Source organism: Contarinia nasturtii, unplaced genomic scaffold (assembly GCF_009176525.2).
Source record: "Contarinia nasturtii isolate CC-2019 unplaced genomic scaffold, AAFC_CNas_1.1 Cnas_scaffold_1029, whole genome shotgun sequence".
NCBI lineage: Eukaryota > Metazoa > Arthropoda > Insecta > Diptera > Cecidomyiidae > Contarinia > Contarinia nasturtii.
In genome coordinates this window covers 258,295-281,809 of record NW_022198375.1, presented here as the reverse complement: position 1 = coordinate 281,809, position 23,515 = coordinate 258,295, and the positions used below count along the sequence as shown (strand labels likewise).

Below are 23,515 nucleotides of genomic sequence, written 5' to 3'. Positions count from 1 at the left end.
ACGAAAAAGTGCTAGAAAGACAAATAACAACAGCAAATGGTGAAAAAATAGCTGTGAAAGCAAGAGGCGATTGTGTGCTTAATATCGACGATAAAGATATATATGTAAAAAATGTTTTGCGCGTGCCGGATCTTGCTGTTAATTTGTTGTCAGTGAGTAAAATTGTCAAGGAAGGTAATTCAGTTGTATTTAATGCTGATGGATGCACTGTTTATAACAAAAACAATAAAAAAGTTGCTTTTTGCAAAGAAACTGATGGTGTGCACAAAATGATTGGAAAACCGATAAAAAATGAAGCGTGTATGATTTCAAGTGAAAATGAAAGTTCAGCGATCATGTGGCATAAGCGTCTTGGCCACATGAGCTATGGTAACATGATAAAAATGCGCAACGGAACCACAATTGGTGTAAAGTTCAATGACGATGATAAAAACAAAATGTTGAATTGCAAAACATGCGCAATTGGTAAATTTGCACGATTGCCGTTTACAAGGTCAGAAACTGACACGAGCGATTGTTTGCAACTCGTGCATAGTGACTTAATGGGACCCATGGAAACCCAATCTGTTGGCAAATCGAAATATGTAATAACATTTATCGACGATTTTTCTAAAAAAGTGGTCTGCTAATTTCTCAATAAAAAAGAACAAGCCTTTGAAACGTTCATTGAATTTAAGAATATGGTTGAACTCCAAACTGAAAAAAAAAATAAAAATACTCCGCACCGATAATGGTGGGGAGTATGTCCCAACCAAATTCATTGAATTTTTAAAAAAGGCTGGTATACAGCACCAGTAGAATGGTGTGGCAGAAAGATTTAATAGGACGATTGTCGAAAAAACTAAATGTTTATTGACAGAGGCCATTAGAATTAGATGACAAAGCGATAAAAATGACATTCGTCGGTTATGATCCAAACACTAAAGGCTATCGTTGCACTGATACAAATACAAGAAAAATAATAGTAAACAGAGATGTGCGATTCATTGAAACAAAAGTCAACTGTATGCAGGTGAATGATGATGATATGTTTGAGCATGTATCTGTTGAAAGTGAACAATCAGTGAATAACGGTGAAAATTCGATTTTAGAAACGAGTAACATTTCGGTAACGAATGAGGTGAATAATGACTGTGCGAAGATACGCACAAAGAGTAACGAATCAGTCGAAAAATCGTATGGTCACTAGATATAAAAACGTATGAGCGCACGTACCAGTCTGTTTTGCGTATAGCGTCGGCTGATATTTTCTTACTGTGAAATTGCGCGAATTTGGTTTGATAAAGGCGAAAATGGACCCATGCGTGTATCATGATGGTAATTCAGAATTAATTATTGCTATTTACGTTGACGATTTTCTCATTTTTTATAAATAAAAAAGCAAACTCCAAACAATTCAGCGATTATTGTGCAAAAATTTCAAAATGAAAGACATGGGGCCAGCGAGAGGATGCATTGGATTACGCATTATACAAACAAAAACAGGCGTTCATTTGGACCAAAGAACTTACACGATGGAGATATTAAAACGTTTTGGCATGGAGGACTGTGCACCAATCGGAACACCATGTGATATTAGCATAAAACTATGTGCTGATATGGGCGTATCAAATGACGATGCAGATGAATTGAGCAAAATTCCATATCAAGAGGCCGTAGGGAGTCTTTTGTATTTGGCGCAGGGCTCAAGACCAGACATTCAATTCGCTGTTAACAGCGTAAGCAGGTTTAACGGCAATTATCAAATGGCTCATTGGAAAGCGGTCAAAAGAATATTCAGGTATCTTAAAAATACGCTCAACTATCGTTTGTCATTTACAGGAGAATTAGTTGAATATTCAGACGCGGACTGGGCATCAGACGCAGAAGATCGACGTTCTTGCGCGGGCTATGTTTTTCTATATTGTAATGCTGCGATTACCTGGTACAGTAGTCGACAGAAAACGATCGCACTTTCCAGCACCGAGGCCGAATATATGGCATTGTCGGCTACCGTTCAAGAGGCAATATGGCTGGGGCAACTCTATTCGGAACTTACTGGAAAGGAGAAAAAATCAACTGTCATTCATTGCGATAATACAAGCACCGGAAAGCTGGCGAAATCTGACGGATTTAGTAAACGAACAAAGCATATAGACATCAAATATCATTATGTTCGCGAAAAAATTCAAGACCAAACAATCATGGTTCAATACTTGAATACCGAAAAAATGGTTGCTGATGGATTAACCAAACTCGTCAGCAAAGAAAAGACGATTTTTTGTGCTTGTGCAAAACTTTTTGGTTTATGCTTATCAGGGGGCAACGAAAAAAAAAACTGAACCTTGATACAGGCACATTTTTTTTCACATTTCTTTCTCAATTTTTTTTTTTACATTTCTGTCAATTAATCATTTTTTTGACCATATAAATATTGAGTAAATTTAATACAATAAAGCGATAGAGCTTTAACCATTGAAAGAAGCACATCGTAAAGTCAAAATAAAAAAAAATGGGTTGATTATTTGGATCGGATGAAGAAGAAATGGAGGTGAACACAAAAACAGTTGACAGCAACGGAAATATCAACAACAAGAAGCAAGAGATACACATCAGCAGATGTTATTGAATGAGAAATTATTAATAGCGACCTTTGTGCTGATAAACGCTGCACCAAATGGACAATAATTTTTTGATTTAATTTTCTCGCTCTCAGAAAAATATGCACTAATAATCAAAATCAAATAAATTTCTTTTCTTCAACAAATTTATTTTTGCCAGCTAAACTTCGAAACAACAATGGAATGTTAATAGCAACGCGAACACGAGAAACAACAACAACGTCCAGTAATCAATTTTTTCTTTTTTTTATATACAAGTGAATTTTAATTGTATTTTTTTTCTTTTAAAACTGTAATGTTTTTTTCGTTTTTTTTTGGTTGTTTCAAATTTGATAGCAATTTTTTTTATTTTTGGTTTTTAAAATGAAATTTAATTGTTTATTTCAAAACTTAACATGTTTGCAATTATTGTTAGAAATTCATAATTAAGCATTTTTTTTGTTGTATTGATTAAATTCCCAATTAAGTCAATGGGGGAGTATATATAAAAAAAAGAGTACGTTATAAGTGCAATGTTTTGAGATAGCAATTTTCCCAATTTTTGGCTTTAAAATGAATTTCAATTGTTTTTTCAAAATTTAATATGTTTGCATTTATTGTTGAGGTTCATAATTAAGTATTTTTTTGTTGTATTGATTGAATTCCCAATTAAATCAATAAGGGAGTATGTTAAAAAAAAACTACATGAATGTAATATATATGAACACAATTACGAATATTAAAGTTAGTTCTTTTCCGACCACCTAAAACGACGGTTGTTTCATTTATTCTTCACAGAAACAGCTCAACATCATTTGTCCAGATCAAATCAAGCATACGACCATTTTGGTTGTACGTTGTAGCACTTGTTTATCTGAAGAATACCAATATCATAGCAAGTATCCAGCACTATCTTCTCTTTTTCACTGGCTGCATTGATAGCTATTGCTATGTCATCTTCGTCAACAAACCAAACCAATTTGGGCAGATTGAAGTCGCCGGAAACTACTAAAACATCACATATACTCAACTTCGATGCGATTTCTCTCAAGGCATTCATGTTGTTTTCGTATACCTTGAGTGTTGAGTCTGGCCGAATATATAATTCTACCAAAATGATGTTTCGTTTTTGACCAGATACTTTTACCCAAATCTGTTTCGCACCGAACTGGTCACCCGTTCCGATGCTGATCGACTTCAATTTGTTGTCAACAGCAATCATGACACCTCCTCCATTCTCCTTGCGATGAACTTGGTCCCTCTCAGTGTTTGGTGACCGATCACAACGATATACTTCATACATCTGCGGAAACAAGTCTGTTGAAGTGATGGCGCTATTCAGATGAGTCTCCCTCAGCATGTAAATTGGTGAATGTTGTACAAGAACTTCAGCCACAAACTCCGGTATTTTTGATTTTAATCTATTTACATTTTGCGAATGGATAGTCAGCTGTCTTGAATATTTTTTATCGTTTAAATTGTGCGTAGTACTCATTTCTGAGTTACCTCTCTTGATTTCCATCAATGAAAAATTAGCAGCCGAGTTTGTTGTGGCATCAAATATTGGTTTCTGGTTTGCCAGCGCTGAGCCGGCGGCCGAAAACCCCTCCGAACACGTTGAAAATCAGCAAAACTTTTCTCGAATTCAATAAAACAAGAGCGGCAATCACCCGGTGTCAAATGGATTGGAGCCGACGATGGCAATTATTATCTGCCAATGAATGTGTCGACAGAAGGTGGCATTGCTGTTTTTGACACAATGTACGACTGTGGATTCCACCAACTTTCAAATATCGTGAATCGAGCCGGCAATGTTTTGGATTTGGTATTCACAAACAAATTCTATGAGATGTCGTTGATTGAATCAATAAGACCATTGGTAAGATCTGACATCTGGCACAAGGCAATTGAAGTCGAAGTGACAATTGATGGAAATGACCCCACAACACCGCAGGCATCGGAAATATATGCATACAATTCGGCCGATTTCGATGCAATGAACGAATTTTTCGTTACAAATGACATTTTATTGGGGATAAATCGAATTGTTGAACTCGAGAATGCATTCCATTTATTTGGCAATGTTCTACATGAGGCAATAGACTCATTTATTCCAAAGATCACTGTTCAAAAAAGCACCGATCCACCATGGTACACGAAACATCTGAAGCACATGAAAAATGTCAGGAGAAAAACCAAGTCCCACTTACATTTGACTTTTTGAAAAAAGCTCTACTACTGGCACCATCTTTTTACACAAAATCTAAGTTATAGATTTGTTTGTGTATTTCTCAATTGTAATTTAATAAATTGTTCAATTTTTTTAAAAACATTTAAGTAATAAATAATTTTTAAAATGATATTCAATTTAAAACACAATAAAATAAAATAAAATAGAAACAAAACAATACACAAGAGAGAGAAAACAGTGGAATGAAAACAATCAATGTTGTCACTCACACGAACGTTTTTCTACACGAACAGTAGAATGACAAAAACCGAAATGAAGTGCACATGTATTCGCATGTATTTGAATATTGATTGTTGGGCGTCGCTACATACATGCACAATGCGCATAAGCAAACGAATCAACGTTAAGAATTTTGAACATGTGATCCAATGAGAGCAATGTTATTCGCACAAATACATGAGCATTTCACTTTGGTTTATGTCATCACATATACCGGCTGTCAACGATGAGCATGTAAACAAATTGTCATTTTGTATGGTACTATGTTTTGAGATTTTATATTAAATTAAATTTTTTTCATCAATAAAATTGCTAAGTGTGCTCGATTAATTTTAAGTGAAATTTGCAATCAGATTTTAAATGCTACGAAATTTCACGTCGAAAGAAATACATGCTCTACGCTATGTGTATATATTTATATAATTTTTTTTGTAATGAAGAGAAGACCGAATAAAAAGGCGTTTCATATGACTTAAATTGGCGGTAGTAAACCATAAATATGTATATAATAACTGTTGTGACTTCTATAATTCTTCTCTTTGATTTTGTTGACATTTTTTATTACCAGTTATTAAATTACAATTCAACGCAACTAAAATGAATGTAAATATGCGATTTCTCTCAAACTTGAGAAATACACAAAAACTTTTATTACTTCAACGTCGTGTATAGAGATGGCGCCACGTTGAGCGGAGTTCGGCAGAATAACACAGAAGCCCATATAATGCTAGTCAGGGTTGAGAAAAACATACAAACGAGCAAGAGAGACTGGCAATTTCGACGAATACAATACCATCACGGATTCGTTTATGCAATTGCAAAGTCAACTATTTCACTCGTACATTAGCCGCATACAATCACAAATAAGGTCGAATCCAAAACATTTTTGGCGCTTTGTGAACGACAGAAGAAAGGGAAGTGATATTCTGGCCACAGTTGAATACAACAATGAGACTGCAAACACCGACACATCGAAAGCGGAATTATTCGCTGATTTTATTCGAAAATCAGTACACACGAAGTGAAATTATCGACTTGGATCAATTGCTGAATGAATGTGGAGAAGTATCATTTGACATTGATATCACTGAAGCCGACGTCTTGAAGGCAGTGAAATCCATCAACGCGAACAAAGGAGCCGGCCCAGATGGAATATCACCGAAAGTGTTAAAGAATTGCGCACACTCATTGTCGAAACCGATAAAAATCCACCATAATCAGCATGGATTCGTGAAAAATCGATCAACCTCAACAAATTTACTCCAAATGGTAAATTTCACGATGGACTCAATGGTCAAAAAATGTCAAACAGATGTGCTGTACACCGATTTTGAGAAAGCCTTCGATCGTTAGAACCACAAGAAATTGTTGCAGAAGCTGGTAGGATTCGGATTCGGACGACAGCTTGTCAAATGGATACATGGTTATTTGACAGAACGAACACAGTCTGTTGGAATCGGTGAAAGAAGGTCACGGACCTTCACTGTGTCATCTGCTGTACCAGCGGGAAGTATTTTGGGACCTTGTCTTTTTATTGTTTTTATTAATGACATTCTCGAAATAGTATCAAATGCACTTGTTTTATTGTTCGCAGATGATCTAAAATTGATCCGTACCATACAATCGCCTATAGATGCCATCATTTTTCAGAATGCCATAAATCAGTTGAGTGAATGGTGTACTGAGAATAGTCTGCATTTGAACTTGAAGAAATGTTTCGTTATGACATACTCAAAAGGCGGAAATATAGTCAACTATGATTATGTGATCAATAACGGCCAACATACATTTGAACGGATTAACTTACACAAGGATCTGGGTGTTGTATTTGACACGAAGCTTACATTTGTCAATCACATCGACGCGATTACAGCCAGTGCACATGGGGCAATGGGATTTATCAAACGGACATTGAAGAGTAAATTCACGATTGAATCTGCAAAAATGTTATACTGCGCGCTCTGAAAAAATCTCTTGCATAAATTAAAATAGCAGTTTCCAGATATTTAAAATTTCGAGGACAAAATGACTCTTAAAAAATTCGAGGATACCTCAAATCGAAAATCGAGGACTTGAGTTTAGGTCCAGGCATTTGTCCGGACCTGCCCTTATGTGGCTACGCCCCTGAAAAAACCACACTAATGGCTCACTTCTTAAAATATGACATTTCCATGATAAAAGGACCATCTTTTCAACTTCACAAAAAGACACTAAATTAATTATTTCTCGTTTATTTTTGGATGTATGTTATATGCGAAGCTCCAAAATACTTGAAACGTGCAACAATTGGTTGGATGGACTGAGAGAAAGTTGAAAGAAATCGACAAATCGGTTGTCCAGAACATAATTTTGATGGACCGACGCATACTGAGAAAAATCTAAGATAATGGTCCGTTCAGTGTGAAGTGAATGTGCTATTCGATAGCCTATGAATAAAGGTTTATACCAATAAAAACGAATTTAATATTGTGTGTTTGTTGTTCAAATGGCAACGTCTGAATTTATTCCAAAGACTTTCTATACACATGTTACCTATGTTTAAAAATTTATTTTATTCTAAACAGATTAAAAATTTTAAAAATAATTCAGTTTTCGAAATATCATAGAATTTTCAAACATTATTTTCATTTCAAATCTACTAGTAGCATAAAGTTGGTTATGGATAATTCGCTCGAACAGCTGTTTTTCGACATTTTGTTTTGTTTGTGTGTGAGTAAAAGAGTGAAAGAAACTGCGTTAGGGACTTTATAAAGGCATTTGACATTACCTCTTTCTTCAAATTTTCAGAATGTTCTTTTTTTATGAAAAAAATAGTCTGTGTAAAGTTTCACGTCATTAAGGTAGCATACAGGCATGGCTCCCGTATATAAATTCAAAATTTCTGTGATTTTTTCAAAGAAACTGTATTAAAAATTGATTGTATCTCAAAACTAACATCGGATTCAGTTTTCTCGTCCTAAAAAACCCACCACCCAATACATATTTTTGAGTGTTTAAGTAATACTTAATAAGTATACATAAAGTATGACTTTTGGACGGTATGGTTCATAGGTAGCAGATATGAAATTTTTATCTATCAACCAAAGTCGCTCAAAATCTAATGATTTCTATTCCTCGCGACCCAGAATCATCCTCTATAGTCAGATAAATAACTTTTCTGGGGGATGAGTTATCGTGTTAATAAATTTTGCGTACGGCGGACGACGTACCACGTGGAAGCAACTCACAATAGCCATGCCCAAAACGGCTTGATTCGAGTTCTCTGACCTCAGAAACTTCCGAAAAACATGTTTTTGAGATGTCGTAAATGTTGACCCATTGCAGAACTTTCCCCTTAAACACTAGGTATGTGCGAAAAAGTAAAACTATATTGAACCGTTTTCGAGAAAATGACCTTTATGTGTCCGGAAAGAAGGTCAATTTTAGGTTTTTGGGCAATTTGGCCACCCCACATTGAAATTTTTGAACCAAAAATGATACCATTTGATAGCTCACTGGTGAAATCAGAATGAAAAAAATCGCATTCCATATCATCTAAATTCTTCAAGACCTTTCCAACGATGTGCATATGTCCGAGGTGTGTCAAGTGAAAGTGCCTCGGCGACCGTAAGGTCAAAAGTAAAAAAGTGACCTTAAGAAGCCGGCCACAGCCAACATGGCGGCCAAATCGAAAAGTGCCCGAAAAATTGATTTTGATGTTACGAATAGAAAAAATTGGTTCTGATGTTACGAGTTAAAAAAAGACTAATTTTTACGCTTTTTGAGAAGAGATCGATCAGAAAAGTCGTGAAAAACACTTCAACATGAATTGGAATGTAAATCAAATGTCAACATATAAGGTTATTCAATGGGTACCATATAGGAAGTTTATATGAAACTCTCGGTGACTCGGTATAGAGCACTCCCAAAGTGAAAAAGATTCAGATCGTGATTTGGATGATAAGGAATGTGGTTTTTTTTCATTCTGATTTCACCACGTGATACAGAAAGTTGAGTACGTAGTATTTGAGAATTGAAGAAAAAAATTAATTATTTTGTTCATCTTTCACGACTTTTTACCATTTACATACACTACCGGTCAAAATTAAGGAAACCCTCAATAAAAAAATAACTTTTTTCGATCTTGAAATTTTTTTTACTTTTGATCCAATCCAAATAATTTTAGACATGTTATTTCCTAGCCTCAAGTGCGAAAAAAATATCTAGACTTCATATCAAAATCTAAGGCGGTTTCAAAATGGCGGCCGTCCGTACTTGATCTTGAGACTTTGCAGTTTAAGTCTACTTAATGTATTGATAAAACATGCCAACATTTATTTGAATTCAATATTTTGCGAATTTTATAAAATTATTTACAACGTGAAATAAAACAACACACTTTGGCAGATGTCAAACTCTCCCCCATATGCACTACTCAAGATCAACATAATAATATTGCAATTATTTGTAGTCCGAAAATATTTATTTATTTTTTTAAACTGAAAACCGTTTGAAAAAAACTCACCTTCAAAATGGCGTCACCTACATACAGTTGTCCCGTTATATCGGCAGCTTGATATTTGTAAATCTTGGATATAAGAACTATTAGTAAAAAAAAACAAGAAAAACATTATTTCTATAGATAAGTGGTAACTGTTTTCGTGGTTTTGGATATTGGTGGGTGTCTTTTTATAGATATAATGTGGGATATATCTATTGAGAATATCTATTGAGAGTATGTCATTTTTGAGCTGAAAATATTTCAAAACGAGAGTATGTCTTTGGGTGATTGTGTTAATTGCAAAACATAAAAAAATATAAAGGAGAGTATGTATTTTGAGATATTTAGTTTTTCCATATATTTTTTTAGTGTTTGTTTTTCTTGAAAAAACGAGGACATTTCGTGTTCAAAAAAAATTCATCGTCAATATTACATAATTTTTTAATCTAATGATGAAATCGGGGTCAAAAAAATCAGAAGAGCTTAAGAAAAAGTTAAAAAAAATCGCCAAAATGTTGACATTTTTGGCTTTTCTTTTCAATATGTTAAGAAATGTTCGTATATGATACGTAAATACGAAAGACACGAATTGAATTTTTGTATTAGTTTTATTACAATTGGGTTATATATCACCCAACTTGGTACACGAACCAGGAAAGTATATGGGTAATCCAAGGGTTAAATATGTTTACTTAGCAAAGGATTTTAATGAACTGGTTGGTTCAAATACTGACATGTTTTCAAAAAATATGGCTCGTTCCGCTTACAAATTTTCTTGTTCCTCAATGCGTAACCGTTTAATGTCACAATATGAAAAATAAATATATGGTTAAAATTGGTTGATCTGAGAGTTTTGATCTGATTTAAATTCATATCTCAAATATTAACAAAGTGAAAAGTTTACAAGAAAATTTGAGAGACACTGTATTTTTGGTGTCTTCCATCCTAGCGCAGTGTAGTATTTTAGTACTGGTGGCACCATCACATTTACAGTACTTTTGGCAACACTGTTATTAGTGTTTTGACATTTCATGAAATGTGACATTAATGTTTGTTGATATGAACCGTGTTTGAGTTTTTGAAATTCTAATTTATTATTGTGAGTTTTTATATGTATTTTATTATTATGATAAAATAACAGTGAAAAAAATGTGTGAAAACATATGTAAGTGTTGAAAATTTCAAAAAGACAAGTGTAAATTTCTTGAATTGAATTGGTAAAATTCATTAAGCGTCATTAAGTTCAATATTTTTAAAAAATATTATTGAGTTTTCCTCAGAATTATTGAAAGTTAGTTATCCGTTCTGTCGATTACGGTCGAGTAAATACACTTGTGCCACCGCTAGCACATTTTTGTTCCAGCCGTAACACATTTACACACTCACATTGCACCGCTCACAGATACTCATAACAAACACATGTAGTAAAAAGAAATATATTTTTGACTGACTCCTTAAAGAACAACGCACCTTGTAAATAATAAGAAATTTTACCAATTCAATTCAAGAAATTTAAACTAATTTTTTTGAAATTTTCAATACTTACATATGTTTTCACACATTTTTTTCACTGTTATTTTATCATAATAATAAAATATATATCAAACTCACAATAATAAATTAGAATTTCATCACTTTATTTCAAAAACTCAAACACGGTTCAAATGAACGAACATTAATGTCACATTTCATGAAATGTCAAAACACTACGAACAGTGTTGCCAAAAGTTCTGTAAATTTGATGGGCACGTAGTTCCATTACGCGCCCTCCACTGCACCGCTACGGTGTCTTCAAATTCTTAAACAATGTCCTCGTCTTTTCCCAAAATTTTTCAAACCATCTCGGAAATTTTTTAAGTTACGCTACTGTCTCCTTGTATTATTTGAATGAAAATTAATTTCTCGAATAGCAATAAAATGTAACTTACTGGGCAGTTTGTGTTCGGCCCCGCCTTTTATACTCAAACCTAAGCCGCTTTTTTTGTCACGCCTTACTTGCACCATCCGTTCCTATTTAAAAATCATATTTATGTTGTATTCTAATAAGGAATTTTTAAATCAAAGTTAATTTCTTTGAAGAAATCACAAAAAAGGTGGGAAGCTAATGAATTTTTTGAATGAAAGAAAAATCATAATTTTTCCAACTGCGGATCGGATGCGGACACAATTACATTTTATGAGGGATCCTACTCATATTTTGGCTGAAAATATCTTGAGAATCCATTTCTGGTATTTTTCGCATTTTTGCACGGGAAGTGTATTCAAATTTCATGGAATATTAAAAATAAAACTCAAAATCGGGTTCCTTGTACCGAAAAACTCCCTAATAAAAATTTTTGCAAAAAAGAAGTTTTCCCAGAATGAAAACCATAAAAAAAATGTCTAAGAAAACTTGAGCCAACCGAGAAAAACAATCATCACCATTGGATTCATTGGCCCCGAATTAGGTAGGAATGACTAGTCCCATATTTGTCGTTGAAAGTTACAAAAAACTAGGACGGTGGTTTTTACCTCTGAATTAATTGATAAGATGGCTGATGGTGTTGATGAATCTAGACGCTGCAAAATTAATAGCTCCATCGTCAACTTCAAGCGACTCAAAACGGGATTACTCTTTCCATCACTGACATTTACCATGCCCACTCTTATCTATCATGATTAATGAAAACAATCAATTCATGAATTTCGACAATCTATTCAATTCCTTTAAATTATCACAATCATTTTTTAAGAAGACTTTAAAATTCTAATAAATAAAAATAAATAATAATAATTAATACCTTTAAATTTTGCTCTAGCATTTCCTCAATCGGTGTAGCCATTTTTGGTGTGTTGATCTTCATTATCTAAAACATATTTCATTTATCTATTAAATTTCTTTTAAAATTTAATTTAGTTTTTCATTTAATTTCAATGTTTTGTTGTGTAAATTCTTTCAACACTAATCTAAGTCACATATTCAAAGCGTACATGCCTTCTACGAACAACTCATTTTGGACTAAACTAGATCGATTATTTTTTTTAAACAATAATAACTGCAACGAACAGCGTTCCTTCGCCTTGGTGGTTTATTTACCAGTAAAGGTATCGAAGTATTGAAAAAAGTGTTAAAGAAGAAACTGGAAAGTAGTAATAGTTAAGGCGACACTAGCAAGTTTGAATTTTAATTGTAGTACCACACTGTACCACACTGTACCACACTGTAAAGCTGAATGGATATATTTAATAAAAAATCCAAAAGGATTAAATTCTAATCCCGAATATATAGAAAAAATCCCCAATTAGAATATTAAAACAATACTTAAAAATACGTTTAATGTGTACATCACAGCGACGAAGCGGGTGAGTGCGCGCATGTATTGGAGTTTTCACTATTTGGTCAATATATTTTACTCTGTTGTGATGCTTGTGTATATGTATTGTTTCGGCTACAACTGACAGTTCTCTTTTGCACTGTACTTGTGTATATGTTTTGCTCCGTGAAATTGATGACAACTAACAAAATGAATTCAAACCATTTATTTTAAGTATTGTTTTAATATTCTAATTGGGGATTTATTTAGCAACTATTTATGCACACATCACAAAAAGATTTATCAAAAATAATTTTAAGAATTTTATTTTTTTCAAGTTTTTCGAAATGTTGTAATCAAAAAGTGCGAAATAAGAATAGACGCAGTCACTGTTTTGCTTCTAATAAACAATGTTGTCTACATTTTTATGATGTGTGTTGATGTGATTTACCGTTATGCACCGTCTAGAGTCGGTGCATGCAATTTCACCACCCAGTACAAATCCGTCGAACAAGTCGACGACAGCGATTTGACAGGTGAACCACGCGAGAAACTTATCAATCCCTATTAACAAAACTACACTTGACAGTTATTGTATTGAATTTTGTACGGGATTTATTTATTATATAAGGAAAGACCGTGTAAAGTGGGCATAATTTTGTTTTTTGGCCAAAAAATTTTCAAATATAAAAATATCGAAGAATATGATATACCGCTGGAAAGGTATTGTTTTGGGCAACAGCTTTGCAGAAGAAAGGAATTTGATATAGCTTCAAACAAAAAAATTTGTAGCGTTTTTTTAGACACATGATTTTTGGCAAAAAAAAATTTCACCGTGTAAAGTAAGCAGCCGCTAAAAAGTTTTGAAAATTACTGGAAAAGTGGAAAAATGTAATTAAAACACCAAAATATTTTTGTTTATTGCGTGTTTATTTATTCAAATTATTTTTTATAAAAAATGCCAATTATTTCGAGTCAAAATCTAAATCTAAATCACAATTTTTGCACACAAACATACTTACTCCGTTCAAATCAACACATTTCAAGTGAGCAAGTTCTTTGCACACGTTGCACTTGATCGAGTTGAACCTGGTCAATGGCTCCTGCATCGGTTCGCCGCAAACCATACACACATCTTCTTCAGTTGTTGATGATTCAGCGGATTTTCGCTTTTTTGCCCGTTTTGAGGGTGGTTTCTTTGAAGATGATTTTTAGGGCTTTGATTTCTTTGGATTGTTCGAATCATCGCGCTTCCCTTTTCGCTCCTTCAAAACTGAGATGGATTCAGGCGAAGTCAGAATGGTGCTTTGCATCGCACGTCGGCCCTGATTTGATTTCTTAGTTGCTGGCTGCATTGTACCGATCGAGGAAAGCACCGAAGAATGGCTAGTCGCATGAGAGAGATTAAAAGTGGATGGCGTTTCAGAATTCGAAACCTCTTCGTTATTCTGAACATTTTCAACAAATACAATTCGCCGCTTTTCATTAAGAACCTCTTCGTTTCCAGTTGAAGTGGGATCCACACTTTCCTCATTCATACCCGGCTGAATGAATTCCGATTCATCGAACACATCTCGATTGAATGGGTAATGCCTGCTTTTTGAAATCCAATCTTGATATTATGTGGCGAAAGTGTCTTGTCCAACACCTCGGATAATAAGCCCGGGATGTGGCAAATTTCAAGTACTTTGCCAGCATTTGATTTCATCAAAGAATTACATTTATCCGCATAACGAAATTTCATTCATGGCCCGTAAACCGATATGTCCAATGGTTGCAATTTGTGGTTGCAATGAGGTGGAATCGATAAAAGTGTAACGCCATTTTCCGCGGCCAAATTCAATGCTTGGATTGAGAGATGTGAAGTGTGGTTGTCGAGGATCAACAACGTTGGTGTCGCCATCGATGAATTACTGAATGAAAGGGCGCATCCACTTCACGAATTCAGAATATTTCATATAGCCACTGTCAGTAGCACATCCTTCAGAGCCAACCGGTGCGTTGTCCATAAAACAAGACTGCATATTTATTTTTTCGGGGAAATATGAAAAAAGGCGGAATAAATCCACCCTCCGCATTCACAGCAAGAGCCATTGATACTAAGGTTCCGCGCTCTTGTGAAGGAATCTGACCAACTTTTTTGGAGTTTTTTGTGAGAATTTTATACGATCTCTAATACAGTAGCTTTTTTATATGAAATCTGTCACACTAATGCCCTCACTCTATCTTTTGGCGAACTAAACAGAATAAAGTTTAATATAAAAGTAAAGTCTCCATCAGGATATTTTATACAGCCGGTGTCAAGATCAATAAAACTGTTAATAGAATCTGCCATTTTTACGCAATTTTGCGATGTGATTGCCAAATTAAGAATATAAATAAAATAAATGAACGGAATAAACGAACTTAACAGAACAGAATAATTCGCACGAGTGTATGACAAGTATGTAAGAGAACAATAACATTACGTTTTGTATCTATCTGTCAAATGTCACAACTCACACTTATGAGTTTACGTATGGAGATTTTAACAAAATCATTTCTACAAGATCTACGCACTCTACACCCGAGGCTTTTTAAGTTAAATTAAAACGCATATAAATTTATGTTTTTTTAAATAGAAATTATCTAATGCTAATTGTGCTAACTTCACTTTCAAAACAAAAAAATGAAACAATTTATTAAATTATTTTTCAACAATTTTTGGAATAACATATGCGCTCATTCTCAAACTTGTGAAATAATATCCCATTCTATATATAGATGGCACTGTCTATACGAAGTTGGGCAAACAAAGCATTACGCTTAGCATTACACCTCTTGAATTTTATAGAAAACATTCGAAAAATTAAGAATATTCTAGAACATTTCCCAAAGACCACGAATAATCATCCAAATGAGTCCATAGAATGTTATAGAATATTGTGAAACAAAATTATTAATTGCTCACTTTACGCGGTATCGAGCTGCTCACTTTACACGGATGACACCATTTTTTTTGTTTAAATGTTCGGATTCAGTCTGTACATCAAAATTCATGAAAAATACAATTAATTGAATATATTAAGCTTGAAAATGCGTTGAAAATTGATGGCTTTATGCAGATTTCAAAAAATCAAGCTATTACTTTTTCCATAATTTCTCAACGTGATGTTTGGTAGAGATACAAGAAATTCATGTTTGCGCTTCAGTATTTTATGAAAAGAGTGGTATGGATGAGACAAACATTTGACGTATAAGCGCTTGTTATTCCAACTCAATATACAAAAAAAAATTGCGAGTGCTCACTTTGCACGGGTGCCCACTTAACACGGTCTTCCCTTAAATATAAAAAAAAAACAATGTGAAATGTGAATAAAAAAGATAAAAAATTAATGTCGTGACGAATTATGTGAAAAAATAAATATTATATTTCAATTACTCAGCGGAAAGTATGCTTGAATACGCGTATACCGCTGCACAGCGGTACCAATATATACAAACACATAAAGGTCGACCCGCTTTAAAAAACACTTCTATTTTTTACACCTAATGACGGCTCATTATTTTTGTTTTTATTTTATTAATAAAACTAAATTAAAATTAAAAAATGTAAGTTTTTTTACGAATGCGATTGCGTGGCATTATTGCTCTGCTGTGCAGCAGCAGCAGGAACATATGGAGGTTAGGTGTCCTCCTGAGTCAATTTTATTGTATTATTCTTTTGTTGTTCGTTTATTTAATGCACTTTTGAAAAATTAACAAAAAACAAATGAGGAAAATTGATTTATTGTTTTATTTTATTTAGAATATTTTCATTTATAAGTTTCATCGTTGTTCCAAATTTTCTGATATTTGTATCAAATGTGGAACAAAAGAGTATCATATAGCGAACAGAAAATTTGAAACAACGATGAAACTTATAAATGAAAATATTTTAAATAAAATAAAACAATACATCAATTTTCCTAGTTTGGTTTTTGTTAATTTTTCAAACGTGCATTAAATAAAAGAACTACAAAAAAATAATACAATAAAATTGACTCAGGAGGACACCTAACCTCAATATATTCCTGCTGCTGCTGCACAGCAGAACAATAAAACCACGCAATCGCATTCGTAAAAAACTTACATTTTTTAATTTAATTTCAATTTTAATTTAGTTTTATTAATAAAATAAAAACAAAAATGATGAGCCGTCATTAGGTGTAAAAATTAGAAATGTTATCCAAAGCGAGTCGACCTTTGTGTGTTTGTATATATTGGTACCGCTTTGCAGCGGTATAGACGTTTGAAATCACACTAGCCGCTGAGTAATTGAATTATAATATTTATTTTATTACATAATTCGTCACGATATTAATTTTTTTTATCTTTTTTGTTCACATTCACATTCTTTTTATATATTTCTAAATAAATAAGTCTCCAACAAAATGTAATACAATAATTAATATATAACTTGCTTGACAGCAGATTTCGATAGGGACAACTAATGACATTTGTGATTTGACATCTCGGCCACGATTTGGCCTGTCTGGCAATTTATTAAAGTTGAACGTTAACAAAACAAAAATAATATCATATCATCGTGGATCACTGAAATATGAATATAATTACAACATAGATGGCGTGAAAATTGAAAGAGTAGAGGTAATAAAGGACTTGGGAGTATTGCTTGATGTGAAGATGAATTTCAAATCACAAATCGAGCATGTTGTTGCAAAGGCAAAATCAAGATTGGCTTGGTTAAAATTCAACAGCAGGGATTTTGTCGACCCATGGACTTTAAAACGCCTTTACTTTACATTTATATTACCGATTATTGAGTGTGGATCTGAAGTATGGAATCCACACTACGACAATATGTGCAAAAGAATAGAGTCAATACAAAAACAATTTTTAATATATGCTCTGAGGAGAATGGCCTGGAACGATTTTGGACTGCCAAAATACGAACACAGGCTACTATTTCTGCAAATGATTACTCTTGAGGAGAGACGCAAGATGGCGCAAGTGTCTTTTATTTTCAAAATTATTCACGGAGATTTAAAGTCAACTTATGTTTCAAATAGTATGAAATATTACGATCCAGCACATGATACCAGAGCAACACCACTATTTGATCTACCAATTAGGAGAACTGATTACACAAAATATGAGCCAATAAATTATATGCTTACAACATTCAACGAATTTTATACCAAAAAATTGCAAAACAGTGATAAAAATTTAATTGATTTAGAAGTAAATTTATCAACAGTAAAACTGAGAATAGAGAATTATTTAAAGCAAAGCAGATAAATAAAAGATATTTGTTATGGAAAGTAGAAGTTTTGAGCAGTTGGAAAATTGATTTGTGAAATTTGTATTGTTATTTACATGAAAGGAAAGAAACAATAATTTTTCATATACTATCTCAAAAATGCTTGATAAAAATCAAATTGTATTATATTATATTTATTTAATTAAATCATTTTCAATAAACCACCAAGGCGAAGTAGCGCTGTTCGGTGCATTATTATTATTAAAAAACGATTTATATTCGCAGGATAATTAACTTTTCAAACTGTTCTAACTACTTAATTCGATTTATTTTGATCCAATAAGAAATTCTTGAAAATAATATGACTCGATTTTCATACATACTCACAGAAAAAGTGGAGGCGGTTTTTCCGCAAATTATTGTAGCAACAGCAGAGCTGCAATAAAAATGTGTTTCTTGTAGCTTATTTTGACAGCTACGTACAAGTGTGTGTGTTTTGACATTTTACATTATTTGTAGCATCTGTATAAACTAAAAAACCAATGTGATGTTAATAAAACATTTTAATATTTATTTTTTAAATAATTTTGAAAATGTCATTTTGACAATTTAAATTCGTGATTTCAGAGATGAAAAAAGTGTGAAGAATTATTTTTCACCGAAATTTTCAACCAAACTCGACACAATTGCTCTGCACAAAAACAAGCCGAGATTCTGGAATCAAGATAATCAGAATGAAAGAACTCTCATTCCTTATCATTGAAATCGTGATTGGCATTCGGTCCCTATTCAATAGATGTTACATAGGAAGTTTATATGAAACTCTCGGAGACTCGGTATAGAGCACTCAAAAAGTGAAAAAAATCCAGAACGTGATTTGGGTGATAAGGAACGCGATTTTTTTCATTCTGATTTCACCAGGTGATACAGAAAGTTGAGAAGTATCTGAGAATTGAAGAATTTTTTTTTAATTATTTTGTTCATTTTTCACGATTTTTTATCATTTACATGGGAAGCTTGTATGAAAGAGACACGGAAGACCGCTGAAATGGCAAATGCCAAATATATACGGACCTACGGCACTGCCATTTCAGCGGTCTTCCGTGTTTTTCATGCAATCCTCCCATATAGATGGTATCAGTGTTTTTTTTAGATCATTTTTTTTATCTAGATCAGATTTGAGATCAAAATCTTAGATTTTTGATCTCTGTGTATCTAAGCTTTTATATTTATCTCAGATCGAGATAAATCTAGATTAATCTCATATCTGATCTGAAATATACTTTTAAATTTAAGTCCAAATGGGACTTGGGTAAACAGGTAAACAGCCCTTGTGGAAAATTACTGACTGGCTTTTTTTGGGACGTTTTCACATTAAACCGACTGAGATCGAAGTCATTTTAAGTTGATTTATTTGACTTTATTAGACTATATTAATATAGCGTGTAACGTCCCACGGAACCAAAAATTTGGGAATACACTGAAATTATGGTCTATGTTTGGTTGCAGCAACTCAAATCGCCGTGAAAACTTGTGAATATTATTTTCTTATCAATATAAATAATCTCACAAAGTTTAAAGAAATTTCAATCAAAAATATAGCTCAATGGCTAACCGAAAATTTTGTATGGGAGGTATCCCTAATATGCATTGAAATTTCTTTAAACTCTCAGAATGTAATTTTCTTGTGGAAAAAACAACCTGTGTAAAGTTTCATGTCATTACGCTACCACAAGGCATGACTCCTATACAAAAATATTTTTTTTGTGAATTTTTGTATGAAAAAGTCTGTGAAAAATTGATTTCATCTTAAAACTAACGTCATATTCGGCCCGAATCAGAAAATAATGCTTTTGAGTGTTAAGCTTGTAAATCTTAGATATCTCTCGTTAGATACAGATTTTTGTATCCAGATCCCGATAGATTAGATTTATTATACCTTTTTTCTATTGATCTAAGATCAGATTTAGATTCGATCTATCTAGAAATCTATCTAAAAAATCTCAAGATTTTTAATCTACTCGAAACACTGGATGGTATAAAAAATCGCGAAAAATGAAAAAAATAATTAAATTTTTTTCCTCAATTCTCAAATACTACTCAATTTTCTGTATCACCTGGTGAAATCAGAATGAAAAAAATCGCATTCCTTATCACCCAAATCACGATCTGGATTTTTTTCACTTTTTGAGTGCTCTATACCGAGTCTCCGAGAGTTTCATATATACTTCCTATGTAACATCTATTGAATAGTGACCGAATGCCAATCACGATTTCAATGATAAGGAATGAGAGTTCTTTCATTCTGATTTCATCAGATGATACAGAAAATTGAATAGAATTCGTAAATCGAAGAAAAAAAGATTATATTTTTTTTTTCATTTTTAGCGATTTTTTAAATCTTAATGGAAGGCTTGTATAAAAAACACGGAAGACCGCTGAAATGAATAAAAATTCAACATGATAAAAATGTAAATAAAATACTAACTTGATAGGACTTCCAATAAAACGGGAACTTATCTGCTTTGAAAATAAAACACCACCGCAGCGTAAAAATAAAAGTTCAACATGTTTAGAGTGAAAATAAAAGACCAACATGTTTAGAGTGAATCATGTTGCCCTTTTATTTTCATCTCAGTTTATTCGGTCATTTATTTTTACCGATTTCATGATTGAGATTTTTTTATATGAAAATTTGAGCTCACTTTTGTCCTAACCCATTCAAATGTAGATGGTGTGGCAAAATCGCTATCGCAGACTTATCTACACTTGCACTGACTAATACACATTTAAATACACTTCAAACTAATACATACTAACTGCAATACAAGTAAAATATATTACTTATATTGTACGTAAATTTTGAAATACGCTGTACATCTCATTTGATGTTCATAAACATCAAGTTGTATGTGACTAATAAAGTAATTCTGATTTGTACATAACCTCAATGAATGAATATATTTTAAATGTATTGCAATTTGTATTTTATTAGTGTTTGTCAGTGCAAGTGTAGACAAGCAGCTCTGCTGTTGCTACAATAATTTGCGGAAAAACCGCCTCCACTTTTTCTGTGAGTAGGTATGTTTATATGAAACTCTCGAAAACTCGGTATATGAACACTCGCCCAAATGTCGGACTATTTGTTTGAATTTTCAACTTCAATCTAATATTTAACATTTTTGATTTCATGAAAAAATATCTTTTTATACACAATTTGATGCAGAATTTAATTGTGGTTCCTTTCACGTTTCTCAAAAGATAGTTCTTTTCAAAAATATATTTTTTTTTTTCATTTTTTCGTCATAACATCGAAAATTCCAAATGTCGGATATTCGTCATATTCCATGCATTTTCACTACGAAACTTGAACAACTTCAAGTTTTGACAGCCCATGAACGCACTATTTACATTGAGGTAAACAATACAAAATATTGGAGATAAAATTATTAGATTGATATATTTTTGCTCCATACTTAATTTTATTTATTTTGTAAAATGGCAAAAATATTTTAAAATATTACGTTATTTCACTGATCTATCTAATATTTTTGGTTTGAATTTTACAATGATCCAAATGCGACTTTAACTGGACTTTGATTGGACGATTTATTTCGGAATAATGTTACAGTGAAAAATGGAAAATAAATATAATTGATTTTCTTTATATTTTCATTATTTCTGTTCAATAATTAAACTGAACTATCTACAATTCGCAGACATAATTTTTTTTCTTCAAAGTAGTTATTTATTTATTAAGCCGGTACCGGCTTGTATACAAATGACATAGTTTAACTTTTGACGTGAAAAAGTGATAAAAATGTTTTTTGAACCTAATTTGTGAAAGCAATAATAGATTTTCGATTAAAATTTGGATTATAATAAAGAGATTTGATATTGATCTTTCATAATTTACTTTCAAAAATGAAATTAAAACGATTTTTTTAATTTTTAATTTCAATTCACCTCTTCGGTATTCCGACATTTGGTCGTATGTCGACATTTGGCAATCTACTGTAATGCACAAAAGTATCGAAAAAAATTTCTCAATATTTTTGTGCATTGTACCGAGTCTCCGAGAGTTTCATGTAGCTTTGCCATGTAGCACCAGAAATATGGTCGAAAGACGGAAAAAAATTTCAATATTTTTTTTCAACATGCGTAGTAACAGCAAAAAGAGAGTCGAAAAGACGAAAAAAATCCCTTATATCCTTCATTTTGTATAATGTTTTTTATGCTTATTTTTAAGTAAATGAAATGAGTGGTGTTAGCTCACTCATAATGTGACTTGAGCGAGTAGTGAGTTGCTCTCGCACTTGTTCGGTGAGTGGACAAGCGCACCGTGCATTCGAAAACTCAGCACATTGAGTTACGTATCGCGTTGAGCGTGCATATTATAAGCACTGATTTACTTCAAAAACTATTATTAACATGGGGAGAGGATATCAAACAGACGCCATCTATTTGGACATAGCCAAGGCTTTTTACTCGGTTAACTTAAAATTACTTGTTCAAAAACTAGACATAATGGGATTGAATACGCAGCTGTTAAAATGGATCGAATCTTACTTGTCTGGTCGCAGACAAATTGTAAAGATAGCAGATACCAAATCTGACCCAATCGAAGTTACTTCTGGGACGGGTCAAGGATATCCCATTGGCGGCGCTACTTTGTTCATCATGTTTGTTATTGATCTACCATTCGTCGTTAGCGATTCTTGTATACTTTCATTCGCTCATGATACAAAACTTTCGAAATGTATCTCCTCAACAGATGATTGCATTAATCTACAGAATGACTTGGATCCTGTAGCAGATTATTATGGACGCAATTTATTGAAATTAAATGTAAACAAAACAAAGATCATATCATATCATCGGGGATCACTGCATTATGAATACAAATACAAGGCTGATCGAAAATGAACTGACTTTTTGAATGAAAGGTGTCACTTTTTACAAACTGATATTATTTTTGAGAAGTACTACCCTTCAAACCTCTACATCACAAATTCGAACCAAATCCGTCCACTGAGCTAAAAGTTACAGAGCTTGAAAGAGACCAACCTCTGTCTTTTTTCGAAAAACAAAAAAAAAACGAAATTCGATTTGTGGAATAAACACCATTTTTTGGGATAGGACTTGTGGTGCGTTGTATTTGCCAATTAAGATGGAATGCATGAATAGAGCAGCAGCGTTAACTCTTCTCCTAACCAGAGTTTGAAGGTCAAAATCACAGCATCCCTCTACATATGGACGTAGAACGTAATTGCTTACTGATCGATTGTAATAGTCGCCATTGATCAGCATAACAAATTGTTTTTGAGTGCGCTCAACAAATTTCTTGTGTGTTCTGAGCGATGGTGACCAAACTGTACTCGCAAATTCGAGATTTGAACGGGCAAATGCAAAAAACAGGATCTTTATGATGTCCTTATCGAAATAGTAACT

The 23,515-nt window shown here is 33.0% G+C and overlaps 1 protein-coding gene across 1 annotated transcript in view; it reads right to left on the bottom strand.

The window, feature by feature from the left end:
- Positions 1-2,012: 2,012 nt before the first annotated feature.
- Positions 2,013-23,515, bottom strand: part of LOC116343472 (gamma-1-syntrophin-like) — a 36,025-nt gene continuing 14,522 nt past the window's right edge. Inside the window, exons 3-8 of the mRNA XM_031771521.1 lie at positions 20,553-20,584; positions 12,310-12,375; positions 12,041-12,178; positions 11,458-11,539; positions 9,554-9,630; positions 2,013-2,037 (exon numbers count right to left, since the gene is read on the bottom strand). Of these exons, the coding sequence (XP_031627381.1) occupies positions 2,035-2,037; positions 9,554-9,630; positions 11,458-11,539; positions 12,041-12,178; positions 12,310-12,372 (363 nt within the window). The 5' untranslated portion in view covers positions 12,373-12,375; positions 20,553-20,584 and the 3' untranslated portion in view covers positions 2,013-2,034. The remainder of the gene's footprint in view (positions 2,038-9,553; positions 9,631-11,457; positions 11,540-12,040; positions 12,179-12,309; positions 12,376-20,552; positions 20,585-23,515) is intronic.